This window comes from Otolemur garnettii, unplaced genomic scaffold (assembly GCF_000181295.1).
Source record: "Otolemur garnettii isolate 467f Iridium unplaced genomic scaffold, OtoGar3 scaffold00060, whole genome shotgun sequence".
In the NCBI taxonomy this organism is placed as follows: domain Eukaryota; kingdom Metazoa; phylum Chordata; class Mammalia; order Primates; family Galagidae; genus Otolemur; species Otolemur garnettii.
The window spans coordinates 7611601-7630673 of NW_003852455.1; the positions used below are offsets into that span (position 1 = coordinate 7611601).

General features: G+C 39.6%; 1 protein-coding gene across 1 annotated transcript in view; it reads right to left on the reverse strand.

Annotated features, from left to right (window-relative positions):
* TPRG1 (tumor protein p63 regulated 1) overlaps nucleotides 1-16440 on the reverse strand; it is a 113972-nt gene extending 97532 nt beyond the window's left edge. Inside the window, exons 1-2 of the mRNA XM_003792708.2 lie at nucleotides 16213-16440; nucleotides 3813-3904 (exon numbers count right to left, since the gene is read on the reverse strand). Coding sequence (XP_003792756.1) covers nucleotides 3813-3904; nucleotides 16213-16434 — 314 coding nt within the window. The 5' untranslated portion in view covers nucleotides 16435-16440. The remainder of the gene's footprint in view (nucleotides 1-3812; nucleotides 3905-16212) is intronic.
* Between the last annotated feature and the right edge of the window lie 2633 nt (nucleotides 16441-19073).

Consider the following 19073-nt stretch of genomic DNA (forward strand, 5'->3'; position numbering starts at 1 on the left):
GCCCATCTTCCTTGCTCCATCACTTAAACATTCTTCATCTGGCCACTTTGAGTTTCCCAGCCTACACTCTTCATTTGTAGAATGGGAGTCGTAAAACTGGCAAGGTTGTTGGGAAGCTAATGCAAGCTCACAGATGTGAAAATACTTCATAATGTGCTATTTACATTAAAAGGGCTTTTACTCTCATCATTCTGAAATGAAAGCCTTGCTTGAAAGCAGACAGGCTTCAAGTTGCTAAATGAGCAGGCAAGGTTGTCTCATTTTCCACGGAATGAGCTAAAGGTTAACATGCATGGATCTCGGTCATTTTGTCATACAGAAAAGTCTTATGTTTGAAGAGCATCTTCCATGGTTGGTGAGGCTAGGCCATTTGGTCTCTACTACAGCTCCTGTAATTCTGAAGAACTAAGTGGGTGAGTTGCATTCCATTATAGAAAAGAGATAAGGGAGCAGAAGGCCCAGGCTGTTGCCTTTCTGGGCCCGTGTGTTTGATTTGCTCTTTATCGTAGGTTTTTGGAGAAGGTTGGGGTTTTCTAATTTGTGTATTTTCCATCCTTGCTGTTGCTTTTACCTTTTCCTGCACTGATGTACTACAATCTCCAGTCAAATAAACAAAAAGTCATAAAGTGAAATGTCATTCACACCCTTCATGAATGCTCCTCCTTCTGACAAGGGGGCCTTTCATTCTTCTGTATAAACAGTCAAACGCAGGTGCCCATATGGGTACTTAAGGGAAGAGTCAGATCTGGATGTGCTTGCATTGCTAGTAATAATGATTTAATAAGCTTAAAACCAACATTCATTTATTAGTTGTAAGTAGGTTAGGAATTGAATTAAGAAAATGATTGCAAATCATGGGCAAAAGGGAACAGAGACAGGAGAGGAGTGGATCAGAGAAACCCAGAGCCTGGTGCAAAATGCACAGAGGCTATCTTGCTGAAACTTCACCCCTCCCCTAGGGCAACTCCACTGCAGAGGTCACTGAGCAGGCAAGGCTTGCCAGGGCAGGGCCGCCCTCTCAGGGAGACGGAATGCTTTTGGAGAGTTAGGGAATGCAGAATGTTTAAACCTCAGAAAAGACAGCAAGTTGCTCTGGACTAGATAAGGAGAAAAAATATCTCCTTTCTTCTGTCACCTTGGTATGGTCAGAAGCAGTGGTCTGTCTGAGCACAAAGCTTCTTGAGTGTTAATTGTCACTCCTGTGATTTCTGTGTGGGGCCTAATCGGGGTCTTCTCTGACATCCTGCTCCTGGACTGTGTTCACTGTCCCATATTCTGTTTGTATTAAGATTATAAATAACTTAGAGCAATAATAGTAAAAGATAAATCAGTCTAATTAACATAGTTAGCTGAAAACACAGTTTTATTGGAGAATGGAAGCTCAGCAAGAATTATGATGTAAAGATTTTGGCCTGCTCCTATGAGATGTATGAAATAAACATACAGCTGGCCCAGAGCCTTGGTCTTTGCTGAAGCCTCACAATAAGGAGCAATCCCTCAGCCCATGCTGTTCTTAAAACTTTAAATTTGTATCTGTCTTTTCCTTTTCTTTCATTCTTCTGTCTCCACCTAGCACTGGAGAAGAACCACTGTGAAGTTTGGGCCTGATCCCTCAACAGTCACAGTGTCCAGGAACTTCATTAATTTAGTCCAGACACCTGAACTAACACACAGCTCCTTTCATTGCATAAGGCATCTCTGAGCCAGCTGTAAGGTTTAACAAGCAAAGAAAAGAAACTGGCACATTCTCTTGAAAATAGGTTCTGAGGGGAGGAGGAGTTAAAGGATTTTGGCAGAGAGGAACATCAAAAAGAACAACAGGAACTACCAATTAAAGGAGAGGGATGGGTTTAAATTACAGAGGAAGGAAGTCTAACAGCAAATAGGATTGTATGAAATTCCACGTGCGCAGGACACATCCCTGATTGTTGTCTTTAATCAAAATATGCACCATAAACAAAAGAGAAAAAGAAAATGAGTTTCTAGATAGGCATTGCCAACTTTTGATCTTCCTATTAGGTTCAGACCTAGGTTCAAAGCGTGGGTCTTTGGGAAACAGCTGTTCATATTTGTCTGAATCACTTGTTTTACCACTCATTCTAGGTGGTGGTAAATCAGGCATGAAGCTTCAGTGTAGATCAGACAATCTGATTTATCTTTGGGCAATTTATATCTATGTCTTTATTATCATTGAACAAAAGTAATCAAACAAGGAAGAAATACTCCTTTCCATTCAAAAACTGTAAAACCACATTTTTTAAAAATGTAACATTAAATAAATTACTGGTTCTGTTATCTGAGAGCTCAAAGATAGCCATGACTGGATTTTGAAATACCACATATGTGCATTGTGCATTCTTCCTTACAAGGGAGAAGCATTATAAAAAGAAAATTCTTAAACGTTTACTCTATTGGACCTCCAAAACACATTTCAAGATCTCTTCTAATCAAGACAGAGCATTCATTTACATAAGTCAGGTTTTACTCTAGATGGGGAGTGGGAAATAGAGAATGAACAATGGTTTCATAAAAAGGAATAAAGAAAAAGCCTGAAAAAGCCTGAATAAAGAAAAAGTCTTTTCTTTTCATTAGAGGCAACCCAGAAATGGTAGAAATGGATAAGGATAGAAATGAAGGCAGAAGCTACTAAAAAACATTTTTTTAAATAAAAAAATCCTTATGCCAATGGTTAGTACTTGTGAACAGAGGAGTGACACTATGGCTATTAAAAATTGACTAAGTGCTGGGTATACCTTGCTAATTCCCCAATGGTATTTCATTTAGCCCTCTCAGGTACACATTAACATCTCTATTTGATGGATGAAAAAGCAAAGACTCAAAACTGAAAGTCAGGATGGTTTTTCAAAGTTCATTTTCATTCAAATCTTAGAGCCTATTTGAAACAACAGTATAAAAAGTGCTGACCAATCAGATGGACTCACAGGTGATCTGTTCTGCTTCCCATTGATTGAAAAATTTGTTCTGCTTGTCTGGGTGGTTAAACAGTTAAGTGTTCCCTCCTGAAAACTCGGTCACAGAGAATGTCCTGCCCATAGGTGAAAGAGTAAATCTTTTCTCAAGGTATAGGAATCACTAAGTTTTTATTTTGATGACCAGATTACTAATCTAAAAAAAGCAAATTTACTGAATCTATTATGTATCTAAAGTGGATGTTCTAATCACATTATCTATTTAATACTATGTTTCCTGCAGTAGAAAAATAGTTGCCTCTTTTCCGTATTCCAGGGATATTTTACTTACCATTATAAAGACCATGGCATTATTAATGTTTACCTGGTGGGTGAACAAAGGGCCACACAAATAATGGAGTTTCTGTGCAGGACAGAAAGGAAACTATCTCTACAGTGATATTTGTAGTGAAAGCTCTTATAGCTAAAATAACCCTTGTGGGTGAATGCGGGCAGTAAATGAAGCAATAAGGACTTACGTATTAGATCTGGGTCTCAAACTAACTCCATTTAAGGTGGCCTGTCTTCCCTACACAGCATGAGAATTAGGAAGCAAATAGACCGGTCCTTGAGAGCAATGGTGTAGGCCAGATCTAAGGTAGACTTAAAGGATAATCAAGTGAGGAAAATAGACCCAAAAAATAGTTGAAGGGGTCAAATATAGTCATACCATTAACCACAAGACCCCAGAAAATGACTCCATAACTAGAAAATTCATTTTTTAAAATCATAAACAGTAACAAAAGAAATTCTATCACAGGTGCATCTCCCATTCTGTTCTACTGGTATCAAGGAAAATACTTCTGTATTTCCCCTGCCCTCCACTGGGTCATAAGTACTCACTTTGTCAAGAGCCAGAAGCCTTGAATGGTCTCTCCAGAAGTCTCAGTTATGTGGCTTTTCAAGTCTTCCATGGCAGTCTCAATGGCCCCTGGCTGAGTAAAAAGAAGAAAATACCTGTTTAGAGAAGACTGAGCCCACTGTGTGCTCATGACTAGTTAGTGTACTCCAGCAGCTCCTCCTTTCCTGAGACAGCTCAGGAAAATGTACCATATTTTGTCCTGCATAATGCACTCACATGTATAAACTGCATCCACATTTTGACCAGACTTCTAAGAAAAAGATATTTCATTTTAATTTTTTAAAAGAGGTGGAAGTGGCATGGCACCTCCCTCTTGCAAGAGGCACAACGTGTAGAGAGGTCTGCTGTGGAGAAGCTGGGGGTTAGCCCAGGTGGCAGGTAATGGTGGTCCAGATGACCTGAGCACCTTGCCTCCCTAAGCTGTCCCCTCTCAGCCCACCCTCATCCCTACATCTTATCTATGTCTGTGGGTGGGAATACGACCACGGCTGTTCTGCTGAGAATCCTGGTGGGCTTATTTCCTGGGAAGCTGGTGTGAGGGACCAGGGCTGGCCCTCCTGCCCAGATCTTGAGGGTAGATCCCTGACCTTTCTGTCCTGCCTCCTCTCTCACACAGCTGGCCCCAGACTGAGATGCCCAGGACCCTACACTGAGGAGGCACCTTCCCTGATGACACCCCACTGAAGTACCTTGCATTCACATTTCTGTTTCGTAACTGGACTGTGACATCCTTGAGCCATCCAGAACTTGGGCACTCAGTAACAACTGAATGGCCAACACCAGCTTCTCCTAAACTTGCCAATCCTACAAATCACTTGGGAGACTGGTTATAAGGAGACTTCTAAACCACACCCAAATACACTGAGTCAACTTTCCAGGAGAAAGACCTGGGTCTCCATTTTATTAGCCAGCCTCCTAGATGGTTCTTCTTCTGACAAATGTGGGAAATTGTGACAACTCAATTAGGAGTTCAGATAAGCTGTAGGCCCAAAATTACAATCTATAGGCTCAGGTACTCCAATTCCTGTGCTTTGCTCTCAGGTAAACTCGCAGACAGAAACTTCATGGGGACGGAGGCCCAAGGTCATAACAGTGGGCTACCAGTAGATGCAGGTCTCAGGACCCATGTTGCCTAGGCCCCAGCTCAAGGATCCTTCACCTCAGTGTGATGTTCTGGACAATGGGAGCAGCTGTTCAAGACACCAGGCAGCCCCCAAAGGTCAGGGATCTACCTTCAAGAGCCCAGGCAGGCAGGGTGGGACTTGGCCTCACACACTAGCTTCCCAGGAATAAACCCACCAAGGTTTTCAGCAGAGCACCCACGGCCATGCTCCCACTCACAGATGTGGGTGGGAATAGGAAATGAAATGGAAAGGATGTGGGCACAAGGGTGGGCCAGGAGAAAACAGCCATAGGGGACTGGGTACTCAGGTTGTCTGGACCACTCTCACCTGCTGCCCAGACTTGCTCTGGCTTCTCTGCAGGGGCTGGCTCCACACCTCACACCCCTTGTAAGATGAGCTGCCATTATGTGGCCACTTCTACTCTCCTTCTGCTGAGACCCTCACACTAACCACTGCACTGCTGTCAGCAGCAAGGCCACATCCAAGACCACAGCAGTAGCAGTGTCCAAGGCCACCAGCTGGGTTGGCTGGGGGCTCCTGCCTCTGTGGTGCCTGCCCAGTGAGGGGACAACTGGGGAGAGGGGAAGCATGGAGGGGGCACAATTATCATATTCCAGGGTATTATTTTGCATACAGATATCATTATAGCTTTCTAGAGTTATACTTTTAACACATGAGCATAAATTAAAAAACTAAGAACATTTTATATAGGTATGAAATTAGTACCACCCATGTATAATGCTCATTCTTATTTTTCCCTCAAAAATTTAGGAGAAAAAGTGAGCACTGCACATGGAAAAATACAATAGTTCCTCTGGTTGCCTCTGTTCTAGGCCCTGTCTGCTAGAGAAGTTAGTCTTGAACTCTGGTATTTACTAAGCTGCTCTCCTCACATGCAGCAGGAGTGATCGAAGCCCCCCCGTCTTCCGTAATCTTACTCATAGTTTCTCATAGAAATGAAGACAGCCTTCTTCAGAGGGCTAGATTTTCTATCAAATATGTGTATCAGGAAGTTCAAAACATTTAGCAGTCTATATACCTTAAAATTAAACATTGTCTGTCTTCATGGAGCACATCAATAAAGCCCAAAACAGCAGCCTTCTTCTAATGCTCTAATCATGCATTTTATTTATTTATTTATTTACTTGTTTTGAGACAGAATCTCACTATGTCACCCTCAGTATAGTACTGTGGCATCACAGCTCACAGCAACCTCAAACTCTTAGGCTTAAGTGATTCTCTTATCTTAGCCTTCCAGTATCTGGGACTATAGGCACCCACCACAATGCCCAGTTGTTTTTATTGTTGTTATTGTTGTCATTGTTGTTTAGCAGGCCCTGGCCAGCCCTGGTGCATGTGGCTGGCGCCCTAACTGCTGAGCTACGGGCATTGAGCCAGATCATGCATTTTAGATGATTCTAAGAGATAAAGTCTGTCAGTCTCTTCACCTCATGTTCTTCACTCTTCTCCAGACAGGTATTTTACTTATGGACCTAGCTCTTGCATAAAGATTAATTGGCACCTGTTCTCATAAGTTCACAGATCCTCTAACTCAGTGATCCTCAAACTTTGGTACCACAGGATCACTGGGACCACGTGGTAATGCACAGATTTCTAGGACCATACCCAGATTTTCTGATTCTGTTGGTGTGGGCTGGGACTTGAGAATTTACATTTCTTACAAATTCTGCAGTGATGTTATTGGTGTGGGGACCACCCTTAGAGAATCATTGCTCTCTAGGCAGTCACTGTCAACCTGGACTCCACATTAGAATCATTGAAATTCCTAATCCCCAGGCTGCATACCGGACCAGTTATATCCGAAATTCAATGGATGGAATTCACATGTCACTACATCAAGATTTCTAAAAGCATCCCAGGTTGTCCCAATGTGCAGCCCAGGTTAACAATCGTGACTAGGACTGATCTATTCTAAGCCATTTGTGTTTATTGACCAATGTGGGAAGTAATTTAACAAGTACACTGAGCTTAGATGCAGCAGAGATGAGGTAAGAAACTCAGGTCTTTCATTTTCAGCCCCACAACATGGTGCTAACCACAAGTACATTACAAGATCACAGATATTCTCTGTATAATGGGACTTTAGCATCAAATACCTAACTTCCCAGCCTGGTGCTCTTCTCTCCCAAAATAAAATAGGGAGATTAGGCTGGCAAGGATTCCTTCAAGTATACCTCCTCTCAGGGGTAAGGTGGTTATAGCATTTTCATGTGTTTGTTTTCTCAATCTGGGATAAAAGACTTTGGAATATTTGGTCACAATGTCTCTTTGTTAAGAAAAGTCTTAAATGAGTATCTGTACATGAAAAACAGAAAAAGAGTCCAGCTACTTCAGATAAAGGGAGGGCAAATGATGCCGTTATACCTACTTAGCTCGCCCACCCACACCGCTGATTCTTCTACATACCCTGCGTTTTCCAGGAAATGGAAAGGACAGCTCCTGAACAGAGCTGAGCTCTGTGGGTCCATATTCCAGATCTGTCATGAATTAACTCTGTGACTACAGCCAATTATGTGACTACACTGGGCTTCCATTGCCTTATCTGTAAGATAACTTCATGGACTAAACTAAAACTTTCTGAGTCAAACTGATAATCAAAACTTCCTAAAAATCTTCAAGATGATCACAGCCCTTCCATTGAGAGCTTCTGATTCTAGCGTTTTAACCAGTTGTCCACTGGCATGGGTGATCAGCCCACGGACTGAATGATTTGACTCTCCATCAGCCTCTTCTTCAGCTTAAAGAGTCATCAGAAAGCTAGGACAGCATTCCACGCCTGCTGACCTCATGTGTCATGAAATCAGTAACTTCTAGTATATCAATCAAATGTGACTGGAACCTCTTCTGACACAGAAGGTTGTATCAACATCACTCATTTCCCGTGACGCTACTGAAGGGGCTCTATGATCCTGTGACAATTCTCCCCTCACTGCATCTCAGTTCCCCACAATGCAGTCTGACTCTACCAGGCCCACTGGTCAAAGTCCTCTAAAAAAATCATGCTTCCTCTGATGACTCAACAGGAATATTTTTTCCCGTCTCTCTTCCAGTATTCACATAATTTTATCCTCAACGAATATAACTCAGTAGTGAGACTAATACTGTTCAGAAAAAAAAGAATGTAAGTACAGTTGTTGGAGAATATTGAAGTAATCCTAAAATAAGCATTTTGTTGAATGCTTTTATGCCAGGCACTTTGCCAAAAATATGTGACGATGAATCTAATAATGTAGAATTTTTAAAAACCTTACTTGCCTTCCCTATGGAAAACAATTGGCAAAATCTATCAAAATTATAAATGGTCTGTCTTTGGATCCAAATTTCCACTTCTTTGTAGTTATGCTACAGAAATCCTTGCATATATGCAAAATGACATATCTATAAAGTGATATTTACAGCCATATTTGTGAATAGCAGTAATTTTTCTAGAGGAAAAAATTCTTTAAGTATCTAACAAGACAGGACTGGTTAGACACAGGGGAACATTCAGACAGTGTAATACGAAGAAGGTGTAAACAGAACAAAGACAGTTGTTTTAATATGGAAAAATTTTAATGTGTAAGGTGAAAGAAATAATCAGAGCAGAATGTAAAATATGTTAACTGCTGCACAAAAAGGAGAGGAATAAGAATAAATGTTTGTCTTTGCTTATATATCCCTGAAGTAACTCTAGAAAGATATATAGAAACTATTAATGGTGGTTCCCTCAGGGTGAGGAAGAAATATAATGAGACTAGAAGATGAGGATGATGTTTTCAAGTTTTTGCAAAAGTAAATGCTAAAAACAAAGTGTTCTTTATGGAATGGATTGACAGCCTCTGGAGGTCAATCAGTTTTCTCACTGCCCGAGCTGTTCCTACCTTTAGTGGAAACAATGGTCAAGTCCTTATAGAACATAAAAGGGACACATATCCCAGCAGAGAATTATACTCAGCTCCATTTCATTGCTTTTAGCTACAATAATACATTAAATTCAGCCATTTACTGCCAAAATGAGATAAAGTGCGTAAATACTTTTGCTTGTGCCTGGGACATTAAAGTTTAAAACTCAGCCTTTCTGATGGCTGCCATGAGGCATCTGGTCATTCTATGTATCAGTTTACTCATGTGTTAGATGGATAAGGTGACAGTAACTATAACTGAGAGACTGAGAGATGCCAAGACACACTTTATCTTTTTTTTTTTAAGACACACTTTATCTAAAACGTTGGTAAATACTAAATAATAAAAGGCATTGTCATTCTCATTATTACTAATATTAAATAGAACAGAAAATAGTTCTACTAGAATTGGGGGATAAAATGGTTACTGCAGTTGAAAACCTAGCTCTGAGACTCCTTACAGCTTAAGACAAACAGGAAAATGTGATGGAATAATATGTATGTATCATCTGACACAGCGTGATGGGCAACAGCATCTCTTACAGTCTAGCTCTGAATAGTTTGAGTCAAAGCAAATCTACTGAAGAACTTCAAAGACATATGCGTTTGTTTCCTTGAGATTCCTTGAGCTAGACTAGCCCGGGGCCAAATGTCACGCAAACCACGTCCACGGCTGTGCTGCTAATTTTCTCCCCTATAATGAGCTTCTCTGTTACACTTTAAAAAGAGGGTGACATGGGAAAGAAAGTTTCGGCAGACTCAGACACCCTCTCTTGCTGGTGCCGTTATGACCAGACAGGGATCACTTTGCAATGAACACTTAAGGTAAGAAAATTGGCTCTAATGTGACCTGTAAAGTCCAAACAAATTTGTCTTTCCCTGAAAATGAAGAGAAGGAATTTTATTGCATTTAATGGTCTGCTCTCCTAAAGATAAAAAACCTTCTTTTTAACAATCTACGATGGATTGGGGGAGGGGAGAGCCAAGAAACGTTTTGCTCAGTGCAATGTCTATTTTGTAGACCAAAAAGAGGCTCCCACAGACAATAACAAGACAGCTCATACACCATGGACTTATTTGTTCACAATGTGCGAGAAAGACACAGGGAACCCTAGAGCAAGAGAAGAGGGAAAGGAAAAGAGTATGAAAGCCAAATTAGTGTCATGGAAGCAATGACATCTTGCTACACAATGGGAAGTCCTGAACCTGCTTATTAAAGTCTCGTTGCTGACAATAGAACACAGGCTATAAAAAGGCCACGGGGAACCATTAATTAAATATTAAAAGATCAAATAGTTTTAGTCCCATTAGTTTGTATGTAATTTACATTCCCAAGTATAAATTTAGAGATAATTCTCCATCCCAAATCGCTTTCAACTTTCTGATAAGGTATCTGCAAATATAGAGTCCTGCAGGGAGTTTAAAAATATCTTTCCCCATGTGGATTAAGTATTGTTCCTTTCATAAGAAGTTGCTTCAGAATATCAGTCTCCACAACTAAGAAGATTATCATATTATATCTCTAGTCATTAGCCTTGATGGGATACTTTTGTTCAGAGAAGGCACGAGGCCCTTCTTAGCCTTGTCAAAGCAATAATAGCAGGTGAACTAAAACAGGAGAAAAAGTATCCAAAAAAAATGATGGCAAGTGGTTCGGACCTTCATTTATATGACCTCCATTCATTTTCCAAGGTCAGAGGCAGGAGGGTGTGGTGGAAAGAGTCAGGAGTCCCGGATTTCAGGCCTGATTGCTCTTGCTTGACCCAGAGATTGCTTGTTGACCTTGGACAAATCACACCTCCTTTGTGTGCTTCATGCGTTGGTTTAGATATTCCTTAAGACCCTTCTAGCTCTGAGTAGATTGCTTCTAATCTAAGTCATGGTTTGGGGAAACAAATAATAGACTGCAAGTCTGAAGAAAGGAAGTAACATCTCAGACTGACCCGTAAGGAACCAAATGGGTTTAAGGAGCAGATACACATTTTTTTCATGATCTGCTATTCAGAGGTGTGATCTAATGTGTGAGGATACGATGCTAAAATTGACTCTGTTTGTCTGGAATTAGTTTACATTTCCACATCAGTCACCGTTCCAGCTTGAAACTCCCATAACTGATCCCCCTTTTTATTATAGCTCTTGGAGTCTGAGACATGGGGTGCTATCCTGCCATAGGAAGCCATTAAATAAATTTCCTTTCCAGTTTGAAAGATATAAACAGGTGGCATCCTCTTTGGTGGCTCCTCCGGATCCCTTAGGAAGGTTGATCTGTTGTGGTTCTTCCTGTTGCCAGAGTATTTTGTTGGTTCCTCCTCATGTGTGTTTTCTTCTTGTTCACGTCTTTCCCCAACTTTCTATCCCCACCTCCTCCTTCTCCTTAATTTTCCTCGTCTCTGCGTTTGCGTGTTGAAGGTACCTTTTGGTACAGGAACAAAGGAAGAATAAGGAGCAAGAAGGGAGAGAAGAAAGAAATAGAAAAAATGGATGAAAGAAAAAATGAAAACAAGGAGAGAAGAAGGACAAAAAGAGAAAAAGAGGAGTAATGATGGTGTTCAGCAGAGTGCCATCCCCCACACTGCAGTCCAGGGCTCTGGGGCTGGGGTCGGTGGGTCCCCTGAGGCCAAGATCTCCCTATCAGCCTGAGCAAGCACAAGGCCCTGACTCTGCCAAATACAGAAGAAAATCAGAAGTGTGCCCCCGCAACCTACCACTATGGTTCCTGAAAGGCCAAAGCTAGAGGGACACCCTAGCCCAGGGGTACAAGGCCTCTGTGAGTCAGGCCAGTGACATGGCAACCCAGCTCCGGCCTCAGAGCCACGCTCTGTCCCAGAAATAAAATACAGAATGAAATAGAACAAAACGGACCAGAAAAAAAGATAAACAGAAAACAACCTAAATGTCCACCAAAAGTTAAATAAATTATACTATAGCCCCAGAGTAGAATATAATGAGGTTGTTAAAAATGATGTTATTGAACAATATTATTCTATGACCTACAAAATAATATTTTTCCTTTAATCCCATTCACATACAAGAAATTGTATATGTAAGAAAAAAATTAAAAAATGATATGCACCCAAATATGTAAGAATGCATTTAGTACATTTTGGTTAACTTTGTGCAGTAGATCAAGGTGTCTTTTATTTTATTTTACTTATCCACATTTTCTAATTTTTCTTCAATAAGCCATCCCCTATGCAATGATTTTCAAACCTTTTAATAATAAAATGCTTGACAAAGGAATTCCTCCACTCAGTCACTTACTGCTGTTCTGAATTCACAACATGTATTCTTTAAACTCTTACTTTGTAATAAACTGATTTCTTTTTAAATGCCACAGAGAATCACAGAACTATGAACTGAGAATTGGAAACTTTTGTTCTAGCCCTAGCTTTCCCACTGACCAGCCTTTTAGGAAAGTCAGTATTCACTAATAATTGCAACATTGGGCAGACCACTCTCCTACTCAGGCCTTATTTCCCTCTGAAAACAAATGTTTTGATTAGCTCCTTGGTGTTCAAAATATGGTCTATGGACAAAAAGCATCATCATTATTATGGAATTTGTAGAAATGCAGAATCTAAATTTTAGCATAAGACAGATTGAGAAGCACTGGACCACATCAGCTATGGATTCATTGCTAACTAAATTGTCAGTCCTATGACATATGTATACGTGTGTGTTGTGTGTATGTATAAAACTATGCATGTAATTTCCTCATCTGTAGAATATAAACAAAATATTGGTATTATATAGATATTTAAATAAGCTAACTTTGTAAAAGTTAAGCAATGATACTTTATAAGAACTCTTTATAAGAACTCTAAGCAATGATACTTTATAAGAACTCTTTCATAGTCTCTTAAATTATCCCGTGAGCGAGAAAATGAATTATTTTCCTCTTTACTGCCACAGACCCATACATCTACATTTATAATGGAAATCATGACGAGGTCATGGGCATCTTAATGTCGTTCCCTATGACAAGTACAGCAATGTGAACACAATATTAAGAAAAGAAAGAAAGCATGTATAACAGTGAGATGACATCTACAAAATGTTTGTAGATGTGTTATGCAGTTTACTAAGAACTTTTACAAAGTTAGCTTATTTAAATATCTATGTAATACCAGTATTTTGTCTATATTCTACAGATGAGGAAATTACATGCATAGTAATATACATACACATATACATATGTCTCAGGACTGACAATTTAGTTAGCAAACTCGCTACCATGCGATTATCAGCACTGTATAAACAACTTGGTAAGATTTCATAACCTTGGTATATCAGTCTCACACTGTGTTCATGTCAATGTGTGGTAGTGTCTTGCTGAATGGTGTTCATTATGGTTGCAGGTTTTTGTGTGTCCCGTGATGGTAACTTTGATGGTCATTCCAGAACAAAGAGCTACAAAATTGCTTTGAAGTGTGGACTAGGTGCTGGCATCAGTGCATAGCTTTCCAAGGAGAGTACTTTCAAGGTGATCACAATAATATTCAGTAATGAGATATATAGCACTTGTTCAAGGGCGAGTTCATAAACTTAATAGTCAAACCTCATATCTACACAGATATACTTCCTTCTATTTTTAAAACTACTACCATGCCAGCAGATTTGTGGTTTATAAGCTAGTAAAGTTGGATCATTCCTTTATTAAAAACATTTATCATTATAAATATCAGAGGAGCCAATAGTTGTATTTTCATTATCCTCACACGGGTTAATGTACGTTTCATTACATTCACATGGCAGTAAGAATTCTTCATATTATGTCCCTTGGTCTGAATCAGAACAAATGCTGAGTGTCTTGGGAACTTCACTCTCAAAGCTTATAAAGAGTCCTCAGGTCTAGAGCAGGTGTGGTGGCTCACACCTGTAATCCTACCATTCTGGGATGCTGAGGCAGCTGGCATCATTTGAACTCAGGAATTTGAGACCAGCCTGAACAATAGTAAGATGCTGTGTCTACTAAAAATAGAAAAATTGAGGCAAGAGGATCTCTTAATCCCAGGCACTTGAGGTTGCTGTGAGCAATAATGCCATGGCACTCTAGTCAGGGTACCAGAGTGAGTTCTATCTCAGGAAAAAAGGAAAAAAAAAGTCCTTGGGTCTAATTTTCACTCACTAATAAAATTAGAAGTAGGTTTTTCCCTCATAACCTTTTGAGAACTTAGGGTTGTTTTCTATATACTTAATAAAAAAGATGTTCTTTACCTTGATTAGAGTCTGTTATTGAAAATGCTTATAAAGAAGCCATCAATTTAACTGTACAAGGTAGGAAGAACATTGGACTTGCAGACAGGAGATCCAGAATCTAGCTGCAGTTCTTCCACTAATAGTATGTAACCATACTTGCACAGGTCACTTCATTTCTGTGAAACTTCAGTATATTTGCCCTAAAAGCAATAGTGGTAAGCCTAGTCTACCTCACAGTACTGTTCCAGGAGGTTAAAGGAATGTAAATTCTCTGTGCAAGCCTCACACAAGCAGTATAGCTCTATGCTTCATATGTAGTAGCATTTGGACTATGTCAACTTAGCTGAATTGGAACGATGTTTTCTAAAATTCTCTTCTTTATATGTTTCCAAATTAGCATTGACCATAGGGACCTACGTGTGAGATTACAAAGTCAGAAGTGAAACCTTCCCTGTTGGGGACCACTGCAGGTCATTATTTCCCATGGCAGCCCATGTCCATGACAACTGATATCCTGGCTTACTTGACAACAAGGGGCAGAACTTGGACCTGCCACTCCTTCCATTATAGTCACACTTCCTCTCTAGCATCATCTGGTGTGTCTCAGTGATGAAAGACACCAGCTTCTGAAAGTGACTCACATCATCAAGGTTAGAGCTGGTGGGGATAGACACAGGCTCTAGTTTTTCCTCCAGAGTTACGCATTGTCAGCAGGAATTCCACTTTTTCCTGTAGTTTTTCCTATTCAGTATTCTCTACTCCTTTTTCACAACTGCCAATTGTTTGACCTATCCATGTATTACCTTCAAACCCATCAGCGGATGCAAGGACAACAGCCTTGCAGGGACTTCTCAGCCAACTTTCATGGTTGCACTAGCTCTCAGTAATAAATATCTGATTCTGAATCACGCTGTGTTTTTCTCACACCAAACCCTGACATAATATATACGAAAGATAATAAAACTTCAGAGGATGCTTTGATTTCCTTTGCAGCTATATCTTACAACTTAACTTTGCATATCTAATAAAGTTCACATTCTTTGGAAAACAAACCATATGCTCTATATATGCAAAAGCACTCACACAAACACACACATGGTATAGCACCTACCAAAGCATCTCGCACGTAGAGTATATGTAATGTTTAAACACAGACACACACACACATTGCATTGCTTTAGTTAAAACTTTATCTTAACCCAAGATATATTTTGAAAGCTAAAAAATCAAAACTCATTAAAGTTTTATAAAGGTCACCATGTCTTGATTAACTCCAATCTATAAAATTTTGTCAAATTTTTTTTCAACAGGGATGTCCCATACACACATGAAAATGAGATGGCCTCTGCTGCCAGAGCATGGGGCCCTTGACTGTGCCCTCGACTGAGTATAGTCTATGAGCTAGCCGCTATTGTATTAATAAGAATGTTGAAGATCTGTAAGTGGGAAGGAGAGCTCAAGAGAGAAAGGTACTAGAAACCCATAAGCCTTCTCCACTTGATCCAAATACTAAAAGTTTAAAATATTATTTTTTGTGTGTCTGATACCACAATATACAACTTTTATGTAGAATCGAAAACATCCTCATTACTCACTCAGCCATTTACTTTCCCAGCTCTATTACACAGGTAAAAGGACACAGTACCAGATGGCAGGTGTGAGATTAAAAAGTATCTGTTCCCACGTTGTAATGCAAGCATTCCATGTAAACCCTTGAGATTCAGCCCATCCTTAGCAACTCTTTCCTCTCCATAATCTATGCCTTTCTCAAACAGTGACCCCTCACTGAGTTAACAGCTTTATATTCTATATTCTGTGATTATCTCTTCACAGAACATTAATTCTTTGAGGTCAGCGTTAGCATGAAAACAAGACTGGGGAACCAAAGACCCAAGGAGGCTGGAGGACCTGCCTGTCCTTGATAATATCTGTGTGATCAAAAATAGATCCTTAACCTCTCTGAAGTTCAGACACTTCATCTTTAAATGATCCTTCATCTTTAAATGGGGGTAAGAATAATGTCATGATTGCTATGACTATTACATGAGAAAAATGTGAAAACACTTGGCATAAGTAGTATATAGAAGGATTTTAAGATCTTTTTTTTTTTTTAAGGAAACATTTTGTGTAATATTTAAGAGCACCAACAATTTTACCCGTGTAACGAAGTACTTCCGTGAGACATAAGGGTGGTGATAGGGATTGGGGTAAAGTGTTGATTCAGTCACACTTGACTGCCTGGAAATCTGCCTTGGCACTAGGTCCTTGCCAGCTTCCAGCTCTTCCACGGACAGGCGATCAGTCTCAGAAGGTTGGTCATCACCCTCTTGCTTCAAAGACACAGGCTGAAATCCTTCAAAATTCCCAACTGTTGACATTTCTTCAATCTAAAACAAGAAAAGATACAATCTTTTCATTAAAAAAAAAAGGTTGCCTATGTTCTGGCTATGCCAAAACAGGCTGAGGTGAGCAAATGACATTTCTGACATGTATAAACACCCCTCCCATTACCTCCATGAAGGCAGTGAGGGAGGCGGCTCATTACAACACAGATTCCTAAATACCACGCACAGTCCTACAGAGCCATTTACCAGAGGGGAGTAGCAGAGACCCTCTGCACGGAGAAAAAGACCTTGCAAGTAGTTTCATTTTCTCATATTTGATTCCCAGAGACTGGAAAGTGAACAAATCAGGAGCACTATGAAGTAATTATCTGATAATTTCTCCTGAAGATCTCAACGCCTATTTACTTGAAAATCCACCAAACTTCATATCTTACTTAGTTCAGTATCTCAAGGATGGAAGAAAAAATATCCAGTGTACTCAGTACTATTATGAAACCAATTTATAATCACTCACACTTTCATATGAAGAATAGATCATAACTAGGAAGGATGGGAGGGGAGAGGGGAGGTCAGATGGAGGGAGGGTGAATAGTGGGATCACACCTATGGTGCATAATGCAAGGATACAAGTCTGATCTATTAAGTATGGAGTATAAATGTCTTAACAATAATTAAGTAAACGAGATGAGGTAAATATTAACCAGTGTGATGTAAGCATTCCTAATTCTATATGAAGTCAGCACATTGTACCACATAAATGCATTAATGTATACATGATCTATGTGTTTGTGATTTAATAAAAAATAAATAAATAAAATAAAAACAAAAAAAATAAATAAAAGTTAAAAGTAGGCTCGGCGCCTGTGGCTCAGTTGTCAGTGCGCCAACCACAAATACCAGGGCTGCCAGGTTTGAATCCAGCCTAGGCCAGCTAAAACAACAATGACAACTACAATCAAAAAATAGTCGAGTGTTGTGGCAGGCGCCTATAGTCCCAGCCACCTGGGAGGCTGAGGCAAGAGAATCACTTGAGCCCAGGAGTTTGAAGTTGCTGTGAGCTGTGATGCCATACTGAGGGTGACATAGTGAGACTCTGTCTCAAAAAATAAAATAAAATAAAATAAAATAAAAGTTAAAAGCAATGATAATGCCCTTCCCTGTGTGTTTCTTGAGTAGTAATAGGGCACACTAGGACTTAAAACTGAGCATATTTTTAAATTTGAAAACCCAATTGTAAAAATTTATTCTAAGGAAATAATTTAGACAAATCCTCCAAGACATATATTATATCTAGTATATAAAGTTCTTCCTCATAACATTCTGTCTAATATAAATATATACGAGTTCATGTCTACTGGAAAAATATTTTATATAAGAACAACATTGGACACTCACACAACATTGTGTCCAATACCAAAATACGACAGTGAAGCTGAGTACCCATCAGTAAGAAACTGGTAAAATAAAATATATTACAACATAGAGTGAAAAATAATGTTGTCATTAAAAATATAAGTGTATATTTTTAGTGTGAAAAAAATGTCGAATACATTGCTAATGTAAATACTTCTGAATGTTATGCATACTTATTAAAATAACTCAGAAAGAAAGAGAAAGAAAAAATACAAATAAACTTAGGTGTATAAATGTGCTTATCCATGTGTATATACATGTGTGGTGAAACAGAGGTTAGAAAAACCCTGAAAAGAAGGTCTAAAAGGAAGTAAAGTAAAATACTAATAGTTATCACTACATGGCCGTGTTATAGGTGATTTTTACTTATTATTTATCAGTTTTTGTTTTCTTGCTATCTGGATGCTAACATTTATTATATATGTTTTAAAATAAATATAAACAATACATTGGGTTTTGTGTTGCAGATATAAAGCAAAACAAAATAAAACAGAAGACGTGCGAGCCCAGTAATGTGTTCACCTAATCAGGCTGCCGTTCCCAAGCTGAAGCAGGGACTCAGGATTCCCTACAGTGCTACATAAGAGGGTTTCATGCCCAGTTCTGCCATGCAACTGGGAATGCTATGTAATTCTCACAATTTCCTCCATGCCATTAAACATAGGTGGTTTTAATTTCCTAACCCCAGCAAATCTCCACTCTTGAAATTGGGATTAACTGGAATATCCAGGAGAAGGAAAGGTAGTATGAGCACGCAGTTTATTACCTACACTGGCATATCCTGTCATGAAAAGGGTAGTGTCAACATTTAAGACAGGGTGATGGGGGTAAGCTGGGCTGTGTCAGGCAAATGTGGGGACATCCGTAGTCCCCCAGGGGATTACAGTGTAGATGAAAACACTGATTCGAGAAACTCTCCAGTGGCCAGCCTCATGTAGATTGCATTATATTTTATTGCATCTAATGTTCACGGATACCGGGGAAGGTTATTGACTCCATCACTGTATTTCTAAGGATCTCAGAGTAGATGGGACCCACCTAGAAGCCACTCAGATAATTGTGGTGGCACATTGACTCTGATCCTGCTTCAGATCCAGCACGCCCACCGTGATGTCAAGGCATCTTAGAACAGAAAGGGCTTCCCTGAGTTTTCAGGTAATTGTTTAAAGTTAGGTGCATCAAAGACAGAGATCAGTGTATGAGAAAACAAGGGATGGAGAAGCAGGAAAAGTTGTATGTGTGTGTGTGGGGGGGGGTGG